This window comes from Anolis sagrei, chromosome 4, assembly GCF_037176765.1.
Source record: "Anolis sagrei isolate rAnoSag1 chromosome 4, rAnoSag1.mat, whole genome shotgun sequence".
Classification (NCBI taxonomy): Eukaryota; Metazoa; Chordata; class Lepidosauria; order Squamata; family Dactyloidae; genus Anolis; species Anolis sagrei.
The window spans coordinates 228,154,726-228,174,098 of record NC_090024.1 but is presented as its reverse complement, the minus strand read 5'-3'; the positions used below and the strand labels follow the sequence as shown (position 1 = coordinate 228,174,098).

Below are 19,373 nucleotides of genomic sequence, written 5' to 3'. Positions count from 1 at the left end.
CATTATATTTTTATTTATTTATTTAGTTATTTATTTATTTATATTTATTAGGAGCATTTCTATCCTGTCCTTCTCACCTCTGAAGAGAGACTCAGGACGGCTACCAACGGTGCCGAACAATAAATAACAAAGAATAAAACACACTCAGCATAGAGTAAAAACAATTATAAATATACTTTAAAACAGTTCACCATTTCAAGTTGTCTTCCAATGTAGTACAAAATAGGCTACGATTTTAACCTCCATAATGCAGGTGGGAACAGACAGGGTATGGTTTGTCTCAGACCACTTAATGAGTTTATAGTTGATGTGAAATTTGAACCAGAGGCTCCTTATTTAAGAGTTCAGTCTTGTATCCATTGTATTACACCAAGGAGGCAGATTTAATGCTTGTACAGCCTTGCTTTTTCTTTAGTTTGAACACCAAGTTTCTCCAGTGGGAAGTCAGGCGCAAAGTAATTTATTCATGATTTTCTTAAATATAATAATATTTGTATCCTTACCTATAGCAAACATTCTTTAGGCAGTGTGTGATAAAATAAATGTAAAGTGTTTAAAACAGTAAGAATAATTTAAACAGACTAAAGAAGCATTAAACAATTAAACAAAGTAAAACAAGATAATTTAAGACCAATTAAAACAGTCTAAGGCAGTTTAAAACCAGGCTCTTGTGTCGATTTGGATGAAATCATTTAGACATCATGGACTTCAGTAAAAAAAGAAACATATTTCCGTGATGTCAGTTGGGTATCTAAGGGAAAGATAGTCTACCCCATGGCACCACAGTACAAAAAGGTCATATCCTTCTGCTATGTATGGCCCCTGTTGGAATATTATTTACATCCTATCTTCCATCCATTTGGGAATGCGAAATGGCTTACAACATAGATTAAAGCAAAATACAGCTAACCACTTGATCATTTTAAAGAATGTAAAAATTGATGGGTGGAACACGGTCTTCAAATGTAGCTTTTTCCACTATAACTAAGATCACAGTAATAGACAAATCAAATTTCACTCCCAAGTTTTCTTCCATCTCAGGAACATAATTTAGAAGCAGGGAAAGGTCTCTTCTGTTGTTGCTCATATTCAGCTGTTCAGATCACTCAGATTTATCAGTATTTCCAGCTGTCCTGTCTGCTCATCTCTGTGTTATAGTAGCTCTCTATACCATAATTATACTGTAATTACAGAAAAGGCCCCATCTGAATACTTTCAGATATTTTCCTACCCTAAAGAAAATGCCCCAAGTTGTCATGTATTTCTAACATTTCCAGTTCAAGAATCTGTATCTTGCTGTTTCTGATTTCCTTGGAACAAAACGTGGTAATAGAACAGGAGACTGGTTGAATAGGTCATCACTGATGAGCAGGAAAGCTCCCCATCTTCTTTCTGTTGACTCATATAGACTCTTTATCAGTGGTTCCTAACTTTTGGTCCTCCAGGTGTTTTGGACTTCAGCTTCCACAATTACTAACAGCTGGTAAGATGGCTGGGATTTCTGGAACTTGAAGTCCAAAACACCTGGAGAACCAAAGGTTGGGAACCATTGCTTTAAAAATCACTACAGATAGGCAATATGAAAATAGATTGCAGCATCAAGTGTCATTAGCAGTGATAATCTTTGAATTTCTACTGAAATTGTTGCTGGATATTCCATTAGCAAGGAATTTGGTTTCTCGTTTTTACCATTATAGGCAGTGGTGGAAGAAGAATGCATGCCTGTTGACCATTTTGTTGAACATCTGCTACCCAGCCTTCTCAGCTTGGCTTCTGATCCTGTGCCAAATGTAAGGGTTCTGCTTGCTAAAGCTCTGAGGCAAACGCTCTTGGAAAAAGGTATGCTAATTCCTTCCACACATACACGGTTCTGTGACTTCTGTAGCTAATAATACTGTTTTGCATTGGTTGGTTCTAAATGAAAGAAGTTTTTTTTAATGTAAACCAGCATGAAACTGGATGTTCCTTTAGAATGTAATCTTTTGTAGAATTTGGTTCTAGCTGCAAACATACCTGTTATTGCTGACCTGCATAATCCTTTGGGTAGCAGTTTTGGCATTTGAGTGAGGTATTGGGACTGCTGTATCTTGCTGTTTCTGATTCCTTGGAACAAAGCGCAGTAATAGAACATGAGACTGGTTTGATCACACCAAAGGTCCATCTATTCCACCATATTTGTTTCCCAGAGGCTCTGTTGAAGTTCGTCATCCATGAAGCAGATGGCTGCTTCAGTCCCTTCTTATTTGGCTAACTTTTTGATTTCATCCATTTTGAAATAATACTAATAACAACAACAACAACTTTATTCTTGTATCCCACCATCATCTCCCCGAAGGGACTCGGGCCGGCTTACACACATCACAAGGTGCCTAGAAACAGAACATAAAATAAAGCACAGTATAAAATACAATTTAATAAAACATATAGGCATATAATCAACAACTTAAGACTAAATTAAACAGCACTCAACAACCAATGGTAGTAAGCTACTGTAAACATGGCCAGGCTGTAAACAGCAGGGCAAGGGAATGGGATAAGTGCAGAGTGTTAATCATGCAACAAGTGCATGGGATGAAGTGCAAGGCTACATAACTATTGCATAAAACAACTAGAGACTAGGCCTTCTCAAAATCTTGTTTGGACAGCCAGGTCTTCAGGCCCCTACAGAAGGGGAACAGTGTGAGGGCTTGCCTAATCTTCCTGGTGAGGGCATTCCAAAGCCAGGAGGTCATCACCAAGAAGTTCCTCTCCTTCGTTCCCACCAACCGCGCTTGTGATAGTGGCGGGACCAAGAGGAGGGCCTCCCCAGCATATCTTAGAGCCCGCGCTGGTTCATAGGGAGGGATGCGGTCACAAAGATAGGTAGGACCCAAACTGTTTTGGGCTTTATACGTAATAACCTATAAATCAGTGGTTCTCAACCTGTGGGTCCCCAGATGTATTGGCCTTCAACTTCCAGAAATCCTAACAGCTGGTAAACTGGCTGGGATTTCTGGGAGTTGGAGGCCAAAACACCTGAGGACCCACATGTTGAGAACCAATGCTATAAATAGTTCACTTCCCTCACACACTCTTCTTCTTGTTCATTTATTTGCATTTTAAAACATTTATCAATCACTATTCTTTTTAGAATTTTTTTCTTAATAAGGAGTATTTGGTGACTCCTTGGCCTTATTGAAATATTGTACTGAATATCTGCAAAAGGTAAAAGGTAATATCTGCAAGCTTGCACCTGACAGATGTACAATTTTATCTCTCACTAGTAACAGTATTTCTGGAACTATCTATAGAATTTTTCAGATACATAAAAACAAACTTGCCTACATACATTATTTTTCACAGCATGGTATTCTGTTACTATCAAATGAGATGCAGAAAAGACTTTTTTAGTTGTGGGAAAACCCCTTCCCAGAAATTTTATACAGTTACAAACATCCAACTTACATTCGACTCCTAATTACAATCAGAGCTAAGACAACATGATGTGAAAGGAAATCTACCCATAGAAAGGGAAATTCTCTCCTGTAATCATGGGGAAAGGCCCCCTGATGGCGTAGCAGGTTAAACCGCTGAGCTGCTGAACTTGCTGACCGAAAGGTTGGTGGTTAGAATCCAGGGAGCAGGGTGAGCTCCCGCTGTTAGGCCCAGCTACTGCCAAGCTAGCAATTTGAAAACATGCAAATATGAGTAGAGCAATAGGTACGGCTTCTGTGGGAAGGTAATGGTGCTCCATGCAGTCATGCTGGCCACATGACCTTGGAGATGTCTTCAGCCTAGAAATGGAGATGAGCACCACCCCCCAGAGTTGGAACAACTAGACTTAATGTCAAGGGGAAAACTTTACCTTTACCCTAATCATGGGGAAAAGGTGTCTGCACTGAAGCTTTGTCGCTAGTCCTTGTTTTCATGACAGCCCAATATTTTCAAAACCCTGTTGTCACAGGGACAGAAAGTGAGGTCAAATCTTCCGAACAGGGGCACAGACAGCAAAACAAATGTTACAGGTATGTTAGTCCTTTCCTATGCTGTCCAAAATTTTAAAAATGGCCGGAGTCACACTTAAAAAATGTAACTGTCTGGCTTACATAAAAATTCAACTTAAGAACAAACCTACAGAAGCTATCATATTTCTAACCTGGGGACTGCCTATATCTAGTTTTGTTTTTTAGTCCTGCTTTTGGTTGAATAAAAGAATTTTTTTTTTGCATTTCACATTTTATTGTTTGCTTTTTGTTGTTTTAGTCAATAATGGCCAAATTGTGGGTCTGGGTGGACATGAAGAAATAAAATCTCTAACAATATTCTTGTGGTATTGAATGAAATGGCTCAAACTAAAATATTCTCCTTTGCTTCCACATCCCAGCATATTTTAGAAGTGTGGGCAACCCCCATCTTGAAGCTGTGGAAGAGACTGTTCTAGTTCTACAGACAGACAGGGATCAAGATGTTTCCTTTTTTGCCACCATCAAGCCAAAATGCAATAACATACGGATTACTTCGCTTGAAAAACAAAATTAATTTTGTTTTTCTCTGGACCCCAACATGATTAACCAGCTAAGAGGTTCCTGCTTTGTCTACTAACCTGATGGAAGACTGAATCAAGTAATCAATGCAATCTAAGCGAAAAGGGCTTCTTCTTAATTCACATTTAAATGAAGAATATGCTGACCTTTTATCTACAGACTGGTAATAGTGAGGTGGAATATTCAACAATCATGCTGTCTTCATTTTTTCTTACACAAACATGAGTAATACTCATGTACAAAAAGTTCAGTATTGTATATGTGTGTGTAATATATATATCTATGTATATGTTCATGTCCCCCTGGTGGCGCAGCAGGTTAAACCACTGATCTGCTGAACTTGCGGACCGAAAGGTTGGTGGTTCGAATCTGGGGAGCGAGGTGAGCTCCCACTGTCAGCCCCAGCTTCTGCCAACCTAGCAGTTAGGGAAACCTTTACCTATATGTTCATGTGAGCTTACACAAATTCACAGCTTCAGAACAGGAGTATATACTTTTCTATATAAGAGAAGGAAAGTGGCTGCTTGGTTGGAGTCCAGAGTGACTCACAAAGCTTTAGCCAGTGAACAATTTAAAAAGTGAAGCTTTTCCCCATTTTATTATAAATTGTTCCATGGTTAGTGGCACCATGTTTTATTATATTAAGTCATTCAAAGTGATCATAATGTGCTCCTGAAAACTGGAAAGAACTCAGAAAACGTGACTCCATCTTTACAACACCCCCAAACAACACAATTGTCTTGTTAGAGAAATAGTATTTTGGGGGCTTTCCCCGCAAAGTAGATGGTTGTTTTTCCTTCAACAGAGGGTTTCGTATTACGAATGCATGATATGGCACAGGTTGGGTGTTTATGTTTCATTAATGAAACATCATAGTGGATTTTTTTTTAAAAAAATCGCCCGCTGTTAATTAATCGCCTTTTCCACTGAGGATGTGATGTCTAATCCTGTAAACACATTCTCAAGCTACTTACTTCAGAAATAGTACATACGGTGTATTGGGTCTACTCTATAATAATACGGTCTCCTAGTTTTCAGTACTGGATTGTTAGTGTTCAGTAATGCAATATGACTGAGATTTGTTCTAAATTCTTGTTTCTATTTGGGAAATATAAATTGCACTTGAGAATGTAAATTCCCCAAGAATACATCAAGTCTTTTTACTTAAATATGTGGAGCCCCTGGTGGTGCAATGCATTAAATCCTTGTGCCAGTAGGACTGCTGACCAACAGGTTGGCGGTTCGAATCCAGGGAGCGTGGGTTGAGCTCCCTCTGTCAGCTCCAGCTCCCCATGCAGAGACATGAGAGAAGCCTCCCACAGGATGGTAAAACATCAAACATCTGGGTGTCCCCTGGGCAGCATCCTTGCAGATAGCCTATTCTCACACACCAGAAGCAACTTGCAGTTTCTCAAGTCACCCCTGACATGAAAAAAACAAAACCTTAAATATTGTATCAAGTGTGGCATCCAGTCCTGATGGTGCACACCTGCTCCCAAACCTCCATTTGATTGTATTCCCAAATCATTCTCCAAAACATATTTAATTAGGTGTGGGAGGCCACACATGGAAAAGAGAGTCAGCAGCGAGCCATACAGCAGGGTTTACTTTCTTTTATGTACATACAGTAGAAATGTATTGCATATGTTCACAGACTATTCTTGATCCCTGATGTTTGGATTTATTGCTGAAGGCTATGACGACAGTAACAAAAATCTGGGCTTCTTTTTTGTCTTGGATAGGATTTACAATACAAATATCGCAAATTTAAATAAGTGAAAATATAAGTGGGAAAATGGATGACCAATGTGATCTGAATATTATGCTGTTAAGTACTACGATGCACAAAAGGGTCTTAGGAAAAAATAGTGAAACTGAAGACTGATAAATCTATCTATGGTTATCCGTGAAAAGTTGGCATGTACAAGAGTGCAATTCATACAAGCACTGTAGGAACTTGAGATTATGTGTGGTGTCAAAGGCTTTCATGGCCGGACTTACTTGGTTGCTGTGAGTTTTCCAGGCTGTATGGCTATGTTCCAGAAGCATTCTCTCCTGATGTTTCACCCACATCCATGGCAGGTATTCTTAGAGGTTGTGAGGTCTGTTGGAAACTAGGCAAGTAGGGTTTATATATCTGTGAAATGTTCTGGGTGGGAGAGAGAACACTTGTCTGTTTGAGGCAAGTGTGAATAAACCCCCACATGCCTAGTTTCCACAGATATATAAACCCGACTTGCTTAGTTTCCAACAAACTTCACAACCTCTGAGGATGTCTGCCATAGATGTGGGTGAAAGGTCAGGAGAGAATGCTTCTAGAACATGGCCATACAGCCCGGAAAACTCACAGCAACTCAGATTATGTGGTTTGCACATAAGAAAATGATGTAAATAATGTAAGTGTTCAGCATAATAGTTCATGGGTGTGATCACTGCTGGAAGTAAATATTGTGAATCGAAGCATAAATATAACAGTTTTACAGAAGGGCCGTAACAGTTATGAAACAATGTTCTTTTCAGGTTTTTTTTAAATTGAATAAGTAGCCATTAGAGATGGAAGTACAGAAAGTGTCAGAGGGAACATTAACTGTATTTGCTGGATATTTTTTAAAAACATGTAGCAAAAGAAGTCTCATTTAATAGCAAATTAAATTGTTCCATTCAGTATTTGTCTTTTAGCTAAATAGGCCACAATTGTGTTCTCTTCAGCATCTTTGGATCATTAAGTGGTTGCCTTGTCTGGATTCTCAGTCTACTTCCTGGTATGTTTCCTCACTTTTAAATAATGGTTTAATTTGCCACAATTGCCTACGAAACTCTGGACATAATCTCATGAAAGATTCTGTTCCAGACGACAATACAGTGTTTAGCGTTCGTAAGGACATTATGTGCTTTGCAAGATCCTCAAATGGCTTTTAGAAACCATCTAGACATGTGTCGTCGCTACAACATTGTAACATGCCTAAACTCTGTGTTTCTGCAAGGTGGTTCTACATTTAAAGTGTTTTAATAAGTTTAAAGCAAAATGCCTCTTCAATGCAAGTGATTTTTTACAACCGCAGTTTCTCAACAAAATGTCATTTTTTGTAGTTTTAATATCTTTTTCTAATGCTAACATTGTACAAGTATTTTTAAACAGTTCAGATTTTTCTAAAGTTGTTCTAATTCTCTCTGTTTTTTTTGTTTTTGTTTATGTTGACCTTAATGGGTAGGTCATTAATTTTTTTCAGCACTGAACCATTTTTAAGTGTACATAGAAATGTTTGTGAAGAATTGTATATAGTTTGCTGTTTGGACATTAAAACAATCCAGTTTGGGCTACCATGTTAGTTTTAAATTGATAGGTACCCCATTGTTACACCTACTAGCCTACTAGATATTATGAACTCTCTTGTGTCCTTAGAAAGCTGGAGTAGTTTTCATGAAGGTATTGTTTGGTTACTATCACATATGCATGAGGAAATCAATTTTACCAAAATGGCAGATCAAAATTTTCATTAAAAATTTGCACCTTTTCCTATATCCAAAATTTACCCCCTTTATCTGGTGGCACAATGGGTTAAACCCTTGTGCTGGCAGGACTGAAGACTGACAGGTTGGGAGGTTCGAATCTGGGGAGAGTGCTGATGAGCTCCCTCTGTCAGCTCCAGCTCCCCATGCGGGGACATGAGAGAAGCCTCCCACAAGGATGGTAGAACATCAAAATATCTAGGTGTCCCCCGACAACGTCCTTGCAGATGGCCAATTTTCTCACACCAGAAGCAACTTGCAGTTTCTCAAGTAGCTCCTGACATAAAACATTTTAAAAATGTGTTTTTTGTTAAAAGGTTTTAAAAATATGTTTATTATAGTTGCATGCACTAGTGGAGAAGATAATCCTGGGTAATTTGACTCAGTCTTTCTTCTTCTTCTTCCCTTGCTTTCCCCACCTTGCACTCCTTTCTCCTGTCTTTTTGTGTTTCCACATTCAAATTATATTTGCAATGGGTCTAAATAGCAAGAAAAGCACTGGCACAGAGACAATTCATTTCACAAAGGCTTGTCTATAGATTCTTCATAAATACCACTGAAATGATGGAAATGTATTCTGCAGCTACCTTATAGCTCCTTCACTAAAACAAAGAGACAAAATTAGGCAAAGGAGTCAAAATAAATATTTTTTTAATCCTTTAAATTAAGGGAAAGAAATGTAAAACATTTTGAGCAAAAGTTGGTATGCACTCTTCCCACAAATACACACACAGAGACACACACAGAAATGCAACAATTTCACTTTAAAATGTTTGGTTGAGACAAACATTAGTGCTGCAATACTGAAATAGTGGGCCTTAAATAGGTTAGTTGCTTTTGCGTAGAAATGCTCGTGTCTGATGCACATGATTATAAATTTGGCATCTCCTGGAATTTGTCCAAGTGGCAGTTGTATGCCTGTAAAGTAAGGTGTTTAGGGACACTCTGGAAGTGCTACTGATTTTGTCAGAAAAATAGTCTATGTAACTTTCTGTTCATATTTATCTCAATAAATCCCATGATTGTTTTATCAAATGTTGTTTTCTTTTGTTGACTGAGCGTACACAAAACTTTTGAGCATAGTATTTATTCCACTCATTCGCTGGCATGTAAACAGCACAGTATCGACCAATGTTTCATGTATCCCAGCAACATATTGGACAAAGAAGAGGAGATCGGATAGAAAGGCTGTTCTTCCACTCAGGTGTCACACCCTCTCTCTCTGCTTATCAGAAATCTGTGTTAGTGGGCTTTCTTTGATGGATCCTGCAAGGAGTTGTGATCTCTCAACCAACATTTAGAAGCTTTGCAAAGTTGTGTCCTAGCTGTAATGCAATATGACATCACACTGGCTGTGTTCTGATGCTTCTGTTAGTCATGTATTGTTCCTGCGTCGTGACATCATTACTGTGATCTCTCTGATGGTAGCAGTCTGAGGAATGGTCTTGTTTAGAAGATGAAGCACAAGAAGAAGAAGAAAAAGGAGCAACTTAGTGAAGCTTCCCAATCCAGGGTAGGGTTAAGTTCCCGCCTTACTATCCTCTCTCGGCAATCAGGGGAGGCAGCAACTCCACAGGCCCGTTTATTCAGTGTCAGGCTGTGTGTGTTGGAGGCTGAAGAGATCTTTACGGTGCCTGAATGTTACCGTGACTTAACCATAAAGAATCTGAAGAGCCGACTAGAGCTCTTGGTTGGGATCCCAGTGAATTTCATGCGACTCCACTATCTGGATGAAGGTGAGGTCCTTTTGAAATAAGGCAAAGTGAAAAAAAATCACGTAATACCAGGTGATTCTGAAAAAGGATCGGTTTGAAAAAAAGGCGACCCTTCTTTGGATGATAGCTGTTAATGGTCAACCTCAGCATTTTATTTTTCTGAATTTATTAATTGTCTTTCTTCTATACAATAGTCACAGCTTATTGACAGCTTATTGTGCCAGCTTCAAGACAAGTTCCAATTATATGCAATACAGAAGCACAGTATATTAATAAATGCTGCAAAAAATTGCTCTCTTATATTTATCTGGGGATGACAGCGCCTAAACACCTAAAGGCACCAGATCTTGGAAAGTAACAATTGGATGGGAGACTGCTTAAAAATACCAGGTGCTGTAGGCTGTTTCTCAGAGGAAGGAACTCATAAAACCACATCTTAAGTATTCCTTGCCTTGGGGTTGCCAAAATCAATAAATGACTTGAAGGCATAGACACAAACAATATGTGAATCCTAAGTTGGTTTTCTCCAGCAAAGGATCACCGCCTTGTCGGGGCGCTGGAGCTTGAGCACCTCAATGATGTCATGAGCGAAACCGTGAAGGGCCACCCAAGATGGGACGGTCGTGGCAGAGAGGTCAGACCAAGTGTGATCCCTGGGGAAGGCAATGGCAAACCACTCCAGTATCCTTGCCAAGAAAACCAAATGGACCAGTACAACCAGAGATATGTCGGTATGCCATTGGAAGATGGGACTCCCAGGTCGGAAGATGGCCAAAATGCTACTGGGGAGGAGCAGAGGATAAGTTCAACTAGCCCCAGATGTGATGACGCAGCTAGCTCAAAGCCGAAAGGAAGGCTAGCGGCCGACTGTACTGGAGGCGAACGACGAATCCGATGCTCTAAAGATCAACACACCATAGGAACCTGGAATGTAAGATCTATGAGCCAGGGCAAATTGGATGTTGTTATTGGTGAGATGTCAAGACTAAAGATAGACATTCTGGGGGTCAGCGAACTGAAATGGACTGGAATGGGCCACTTCACATCAGACGACCACCAGATCTACTACTGTGGACAAGAGGAACATCGAAGAAATGGAGTAGCCTTCATAATTAATAAGAAATTCGCTAAAGCAGTGCTTGGATACAACCCAAAAAATGACAGAATGATCTCAATTCGAGTGCAAGGAAAGCCTTTCAACATTACAGTGATCCAAATATACGCCCCAACCACAGCTGCTGAAGAAGCAGAAGTAGATCAGTTCTATGAGGATCTGCAGGACCTACTGGATAATACACCAAAAAGAGACATTATTTTCATTACAGGAGACTGGAATGCCAAGGTGGGAAGTCAAATGACAACAGGGATCACAGGCAAGCATGGTCTGGGAGAACAAAATGAAGCGGGACGCAGGCTGATAGAATTTTGCCAGGAAAACTCGCTGTGTATAACGAATACTCTCTTCCAACAACCTAAAAGACGGCTTTACACATGGACTTCACCAGATGGTCAGCACCGAAATCAGATTGACTACATCCTTTGCAGCCAAAGGTGGCGGACATCCATCCAGTCGGTGAAAACAAGACCGGGGGCTGACTGTAGCTCAGATCACGAACTTCTTATTGCTCAATTTAAAATAAAACTAAAAATATCAGGGAAAATACACAGACCAGTCAGATATGATCTCACTAACATTCCGAGCGAATATACAGTGGAAGTGAAGAACAGATTTGAAGGACTAGATTTAGTAAACAGAGTCCCAGAAGAACTATGGACAGAAGTCCGCAACATTGTTCAGGAGGCGGCAACAAAGTACGTTCCAAAGAAAAAGAAAACCAAGAAGGCAAAATGGTTGTCTGCTGAGACACTGGAAGTAGCCCAAGAAAGGAGGAAAGCAAAAGGAAACAGTGAAAAGGGGAGATATGCCCAGTTAAATGCGCAATTCCAGAGGTTAGCCAGAAGAGATAAGGAACTATTTTTAAATAAGCAATGCATGGAAGTGGAAGAAGACAACAGAATAGGAAGGACAAGAGACCTCTTCCAGAAAATTAGAAACATTGGAGGTAAATTTCAGGCAAAAATTGGTATGATAAGAAACAAAGATGGCAGGGACCTAACAGAAGCTGAAGAGATCAAGAGAAGGTGGCGAGACTATACAGAAGATCTGTATAGGAAGGATAATAATATTGAGGATAGTTTTGACGGTGTGGTGAATGAATTAGAACCAGACATCCTGAGGAGTGAGGTTGAATGGGCCTTAAGAAGCATTGCTAACAACAAGGCAGCAGGAGACGACGGGATCCCAGCTGAACTGTTTAAAATCTTAAAAGATGATGCTGTCAAGGTGATGCATGCTATTTGCCAGCAAATATGGAAAACACAAGAATGGCCATCAGACTGGAAAAAATCAACTTATATCCCCATACCAAAAAAGGGAAATGCAAAAGACTGCTCAAACTTCCGTACAGTGGCCCTTATTTCTCATGCCAGTAAGGTAATGCTCAAGATCCTGCAAGGAAGACTCCAGCAATACATGGAGCGAGAGTTGCCAGATGTTCAAGCTGGGTTTAGAAAAGGCAGAGGAACGAGAGACCAAATTGCCAATATCCGCTGGATAATGGAGAAAGGCAGGGAGTTTCAGAAAAACATCTACTTCTGCTTCATTGACTATTCTAAAGCCTTTGACTGTGTGGATCATAATAAATTGTGGCAAGTTCTTGGTGGGATGGGCATCCCAAGCCACCTTGTCTCTCTCCTGAGGAATCTGTACAAGGACCAAGTAGCAACAGTAAGAACTGACCACGGAACAACAGACTGGTTCAAGATTGGGAAAGGCATACGGCAAGGCTGCATACTCTCACCCAACCTTTTTAACTTGTATGCAGAACACATCATGCGATGTGCGGGGTTGGATGAATGCAAAGCTGGGGTGAAAATTGCTGGAAGAAACATTAACAACCTCAGATATGCAGATGACACCACTCTGATGGCCGAAAGCGAAGAGGAGCTGAGGAGCCTTCTAATCAAGGTGAAAGAAGAAAGCGCAAAAGCCGGGTTGCAGCTAAACGTCAAAAAAACCAAGATTATGGCAACAAGAATGATTGACAACTGGAAAATAGAGGGAGAAACCGTGGAGGCCGTGACAGACTTTGTATTTCTAGGTGCAAAGATTACTGCAGATGCAGACTGTGGCCAGGAAATCAGAAGACGCTCACTTCTTGGGAGGAGAGCAATGTCCAGTCTCGATAAAATAGTAAAGAGTAGAGACATCAGACTGGCAACAAAGATCCGCCTAGTCAAAGCCATGGTATTCCCTGTAGTAACCTACGGATGTGAGAGCTGGACCTTAGGGAAGGCTGAGCGAAGGAAGATCGATGCTTTTGAGCTGTGGTGTTGGAGGAAAGTTCTGAGAGTGCCTTGGACTGCGAGAAGATCCAACCAGTCCATCCTCCAGGAAATAAAGCCCGACTGCTCACTGGAGGGAAAGATACTAGAGACAAAGTTGAAGTACTTTGGCCACATCATGAGGAGACAGGAAAGCCTAGAGAAGACAATTATGCTGGGGAAAGTGGAAGGCAAAAGGAAGAGGGGCCGACCAAGGGCAAGATGGATGGATGGCATCCTTGAAGTGACTGGACTGACCTTGAGGGAGCTGGGGGTGGTAACGGCCGACAGGGAGCTCTGGCGTGGGCTGGTCCATGAGGTCACGAAGAGTCGGAGACGACTGAACGAATGAACAACAACAAAGTTGGTTTTTGAAGTTACTTTAAAATCTTCACATCATACTGAGATTCCTTCAAAGTTCTGGTTATGACCTTTAAAGCCCTAGATGATTCAGGTCCAAGCTATTTGGCCAACCGCATCCCCTTGTATGAACCTACTCAGGCCCTGAGATCTTCAGGAGAGGCCCTTCTCTTGGTCCCACTTCCATCTCAAGTTTGGTTGGTGGGAACAAGAGAGTGGGCCTTCTTGATGGCTGCCCCTCAACTCTGGAACTCCCTGCCCAGCGAAACCAGGGTGGCCCCTCCCTGCTGTCCTTCTGGCGGCAGGCTAAAACCTTTTTATTCAGGCAGGCTTTTAAAGACGAAGGTTCTTAAGATCCAATTGGGGGTGTTGTGGTTTTATGTTCTAATGGATATTAATTGTGGGTTTTTAATATTGTTTATATTTAATTCTGTTTTTAATTTTCAGATATTTGTATATTTGTAAATTGTTATGCTGATGCTTTTATGTTAAACCTCTTTGAGTTCCTTTCGGGGGAGATAAAGCAGGGTAATAATAATAATAATAATAATAATAATAATAATAATAATAATATGATGGATGGACTACAAACAGAAGCAAAACTCTGTGGCCGAAATGACTCATTGGAACTTATGTCACAAGTACCACATGCCAGTAGTAAAGCACTGGTGGGATCATAAACCTGCAAAGGTAGTGGAAAATGAGCATGCAAAAATACTGTGGAACTTTACAATCCAATTGACAAAAAACAACAGGAAAAGTTCAGCCATTATCAAGACCTCAAAATCGAACTGCAAAGGCTCTGGCATAAACCAGTACAGGTGGTCCCGGTGGTCATCGGCAGACTGGGTGCCATGCCAAAAGATCTCTGCTGGCATTTGGAAATGATGAACATTGACAAAATCACAACCTGTCAACTGCAAAAGGCCATCTTACTTGGATCTGCGCACATCATTCGAAAACGCATCACCCAGTCCTAGACGCTTGGGAAGTGTTCAACTTGTGATTCTGTGATACAAAATCCAGTATGTGTATGTGTGTATGTATGTATGTGTGTGTGTGTGTGTATCTTTTTTGCTGTGACATACTGTGTTTTTGTTTCATAATAATAATAATAATAATAATAATAATAATAATAATAATAATGTCTGATTTTAGAGTAAAAATCTTGCAATCTGCCACCCAATTGTATTTCTTTTCCTTAATACACCTGTATTTTGTTTTCTACTATAGTTGATCTTAATGAAGACTCTACATTTAGGAGCAACGATATTATCCCTGGAGCAACTCTGATTTTGCGAATCTGGTCAGAAGATGCTTGGGGGCATTTGGTGTCTGCAGCTGCAATGGGAATGAAAGAAATGGTTGGCCTGATTGCTCTTGTAAACTGTATGGCAAATGTACAGAATATTTTCTTGGCATGTGGGGCTGTGTTTTGTTCTGAACGAACTAACATCTAAGTAAAGGGAGAGAGCAGGGAAATATCTTCTTTCATTCATTTCCAATAATTCCCATTCCTGAGGCAAAGCAACAAATTGTGACCCTAATGCACCCAATTCAAAATACATCATATCTAAAGTTGGGAGAGGCAACTTACCTATTTTTGTAGCCCTAGGAACAACCCTTGCTTCCAAAATGGCAAATTGCATTCTTGAAGCCTCTAGGAAACATTCACATTTAAAACGAGATATTTAAAACCCTTGCATACCTAACTTTAATGAAACAAGTATAGTCTGGTTGATTTTCTGAAGCTGGAAATGATTCAGTCATTTCTAGCTCTGACAAGGGAGGAGTACAGAATCATAAAGTTGGAGAAAACCACATGGTCCATCAATCCAACTTCTTGCCATGCAGAAATACACAATCTCGATTGCTCAAGGGTGGCAAATTTCCCTGAAACCTGTTGGATTTTCCTGCCCCAATCTGTAACAATTTGAGTTGTTTTGGTACATGAAGTAGAACATTTATTTTCATTTATGAGTTCCCCGTTTAACTTTGCTGAAGACTGAGCTGACTATAGAAGTTATACCAGAAAATATATACATGCTAATCTAATAACGTCAGTATCTTTCTGAAAGTATCCACCAACCCTGAACCTGGCTATAGTTCATCAGTATGCATTTTGGAAGGAACATTTGACATTTAAATTAAATCTGCTTGATTTTTTGTATCGCCTTTCCCAAAAAACATATCAGTATTCATGACATAATTAAGTGGGGAGAAAAAGCCAAGAGGCAACTAGAAGATACTGTATTTCACCACGTAATAGTCGCCACCACGTAATAGTTGCACCAGACTTTTTGGGCCCCCCCAAATGCTTCGCTCGTCCGTGCACCCACCTCTTTCCAGGTATGGGATTCACATGGCTGATGAGCAAGTGAACCCCAAAGCTGGAATTTTGAATAGTTGCACCCTTCTGTTTTTTTGCAAAAAAAGGGATGAAAAGTGTGACTATTATGTGGTGATATGCTTTTGCTTTATCATCCTGTTGTTTTATCGAGATTTCCAAAACTCATTGGATTTCCTTGGAGTCTTATTTAAGGCTGAGCTGGAACAGATTGTCTATTTCTACTTCCATTTCTTTAGGTTGGGCAGAGTTTGGGGGGCCTCTTTCCTTTTCTGACATACAGCTTAGAACATCCCACTTTAAATAATAAGTTAACTCATACAATATTTGTTTTTTTTCCATTGCCAGCTTGCAGGCGTAGGGGGTATAAGCACTTCTGAATTTACCACAGCCAATGCAAAGCTGATGGGACCAGAAAAGAGGGCTGAGTGGTTAGCCTACCGAACATTTGTGGCCTTGTTCATCACCGTGCGTAGGGGCCACATGGAAGCTGTGGAATTCCTGCTTGAGCATGGTAATATTCTGCCGTTGGGAGGGGCACTCAATAACTGCAGGTGTCTATCATGATGATGCTCTCTTTTCTGTGGATCTTTGCCTTTGATTGTTCAGAAATATGAAGTAGATTATAGGTATGAAGTATAGGCAGGCTACTCACCCCTATGAAACCCATTGAAATACACAAACACATAGGAACCAAGGTAGATAGCTGATGGGGACTGATAGTATTAGGTGTGTGTGTATGTCTGGTTCACATTACTTGTGCTCTTTCCAACAAAAAAATGAAACAAGATGAGTGTGCCCTATTCATTACGGGCTTTGGGCTCCTTTCCCTCCCAAAGCACATTCTTCTCTTCCAACTTTACATTGCAACCCATCTTGATGGCTGAGGCTATATTGAAGTTCAAAAGCTATTTCCCACAAAATATATGCATGCAATAGAAGGAAGTGGTTACGACTGAGAAAGGGCAACATGGAAAGCTACACCACTTCTACAGGTGAGTAACGAGACTGTCTTTCAGCCCTTGCAGTGCAGGTTTTCTACCTGTGGGGAATGTTTTTCATAGGTAAAGGTAAATGTTTTCCCTTGACATTAAGTCTAGTTGAGTCCAACTCTGGGGGTGGTGCTCATCTTCATTTCTAAGCCAAAGAGCCGGCGTTGTCCGTAGACACCTCCAAGGTCATGTGGCCAGCAGGACTGCATGGAATGCAGTTACCTTCCCACAGAAGTGGTACCTATTATCTACTCACGTTTGCATGTTTTCGAACTGGTAGGTTGGCAGAAGTTGGGGCTAACAGTGGGAGCTCACCCCACTCCCTGGATTCAAACTGCTGATCTTTTGGTCAGCAAGTTTGGTGGCTCAGCGGTTTAACCCACTCTGCCACTGGGGGCTCCCATGGTATTATTTCTCTTAGTCATTACCCCAATTCTCTGAAACAGAGTATGGAAAAGCTATGTTTTGGGATGACAATCACCCAAATCTCTCAGCTAGGCTAATCAACCCCCACCAACACACAATTCTGTGGCTTATCAGGATAAAAACTGGGAATTTAAATTGTACACTTTGGGCAATCTCATTTTAGAATGGAAGGGATGAGTATATTCCAGCCTTTCCTCAATGGAAATATGAGAGACTCTGGAAGTCATAATTCAAAGAAAGAAGACTTTTACGCTCAGGTCTGAAATACTATCTGTCAGTGGAGAACGGCATACTTTCCTTTTCCTGCTTATCCTGCTAAATAGAGACATTCGCCAAATCACAAGTGCATAGTTATCTCTAGATTTCCAGAGGGGGAGTCATATTAGTTTGTTGTGGACATCAAAAGATTCTTTGTGGTTTAACCTGTAGCTATAGCTTGGTTTAAAACAGTGGTTCCCAACCTTTTCAGCAATGGAACTCTCTGCCCCGGAGTGTGGTGGAGGCTCCTTCTTCGGAAGCTTTTAAACAAAGGCTGGATGGCCATCTGTCAGGGGTGATCTGAATGCAATATTCCTGCTTCTTGGTTGGACTGGATGGCCCATGAGGTCTCTTCCAACTCTATGATTCTATGATTAGTACCAAAAGGGTTACAAATCAGTTTTTGGTAAACTTTAGATTTGGTTTGGTTATTTGGGGTGCTGATTCAGAAAATTGCATTGGATAGACCACATCAGCTCTAGTTTCTGATGCAGAACATATGCCATCCAGTAGTCACCATCTGCTCCCTCACAGAAAACCATATTTAATCATCTAGAGCTGCAGACCTTATTTTAGATGTCGCGACCCACAGGTTGGGAACCACTGGTTTAAAAGGATGGCTATAGATGTTGAGCATTTTGAAAATAATGAATAGCTAAACTCAGGATGCTGAAATTCCAAAACTGCCTTGTTTTCTCTTTAGGTGTTGACCTGACACTTAAAACACCGCTGGGGAGAACAGTCCTCCATGTTGCTGTCACCTCTGGCAACATTGCTTGTATAGACCTTCTCATTATCTATGGGGCCAAGGTCACTGAGGAAGACCATGAAGGTTGTACCCCTTTGGACTTAGCTCGCCTGTGGGGTCAGAAGGAATGTGAGCGGAGGCTCTTCCAGTACCAGTGGAAGTCGCGAACTGTGAAAACTCTCAAGCCAAAACTGGACTAGAGTGTGGGGTCATTATTCCATGACTAGGATGCAAAGCCACGACTCCACTGAATGTTGTTCTCAGAAACATGGACTCTTTGGCGGATTAGCTACAAGATTTTACTTTATTCTTGAAAGGAAAAAAAACAAAACAGTCACTTAAGGGATGGCTGTATGAATGAGCTGCCATCATCTTTCTCAAGCATAAGGAAATTGCATGAGTCACAATATGTCTACAAGGCAATCTGTGGAAAAAGATAGAAGGTACATCTACACTGCAGAATTAAGGATGTTTGACACACATTAACTGCCATAGTTCAATGCTATGGAATCCTCAGATTTGTAGTTTGATGAAGGAAAGAAAGATAAATATCTTGCAAAACTAAATATCCCATAGCATCGAGCCATGGCAGTTGATGTGGTGGCAAACTGCTTTAATTCTGTAGTGTAGATGCACTCTAAGTCTGGGAAAGCTTATGCTACAATTTCCTTCCGTTTGTCTCAAAGGTGCCTGAAGATCCCTTTGCATACTGATATTACAGATTGATATAGCTATATATTTAAGTTCTATCACAATGATATATTCACCTAGTTGTTCAGGTCCCATTCTATAATATAATTGGGAATGGGTTGCAGGATCCAGGGCATCTCAAATGTTGAAACTTTAGGGTGCAAACTTCGCTTTAGCACCTGGTGATGTCTTTACATAAAATACATTGAATATTAACCACAGTTGCTCCATTGAAATAAAAACCTACAAAATCTAACAAAAAATCAGAATGTTTCTCTAGTTGAAAATTAGTTTGTGGAGGAAATGGGCTGGGAGGAAATTCTTTTCTTTAGAGCAGCATTTCTCAACCTGGGGGTTGGCACTCCTGCAGGGGGGTTGCAAGGAGGTGTCAGAAAATGTCAAAGGCCCTAAGAAAACACA

At 40.5% G+C, this 19,373-nt stretch overlaps 2 protein-coding genes across 3 annotated transcripts in view; both read left to right on the top strand.

Moving 5' to 3' along the window:
- The window catches only part of LOC132773100 (serine/threonine-protein phosphatase 4 regulatory subunit 1-like), a 56,199-nt gene extending 47,131 nt beyond the window's left edge, over positions 1-9,068 (top strand). For both annotated transcript variants that reach the window (XM_060772048.2, XM_060772049.2), the window contains 2 exons: positions 1,698-1,839; positions 4,364-9,068. In XM_060772048.2, coding sequence (XP_060628031.2) covers positions 1,698-1,839; positions 4,364-4,518 — 297 coding nt within the window. In that variant the 3' untranslated portion in view covers positions 4,519-9,068. The remainder of the gene's footprint in view (positions 1-1,697; positions 1,840-4,363) is intronic.
- Positions 9,069-9,168: 100 nt separating this feature from the next.
- ANKRD60 (ankyrin repeat domain 60) lies at positions 9,169-19,100 on the top strand. Its single transcript, XM_060771485.2, has 4 exons — positions 9,169-9,769; positions 14,726-14,856; positions 16,188-16,353; positions 18,219-19,100. The coding sequence occupies exons 1-4, from the start codon at positions 9,490-9,492 to the stop codon at positions 18,461-18,463; spliced, it is 822 nt and encodes a 273-aa protein (XP_060627468.2). The 5' UTR covers positions 9,169-9,489; the 3' UTR covers positions 18,464-19,100.
- The last annotated feature ends 273 nt before the right edge of the window (positions 19,101-19,373 follow it).

What these genes read in the sequence shown, in the direction of transcription:
- ANKRD60 (XM_060771485.2), top strand. Translation starts at nt 9,490, where the DNA reads ATGAAGCACAAGAAGAAGAAGAAAAAGGAGCAACTTAGTGAAGCTTCC. An exon ending in CAATGGGAATGAAAGAAATG is followed by an intron (nt 14,857 to 16,187) that starts GTTGGCCTGATT and finishes TTCCATTGCCAG; the next exon opens with CTTGCAGGCGTAGGGGGTAT. An exon ending in GGAATTCCTGCTTGAGCATG is followed by an intron (nt 16,354 to 18,218) that starts GTAATATTCTGC and finishes TTTTCTCTTTAG; the next exon opens with GTGTTGACCTGACACTTAAA.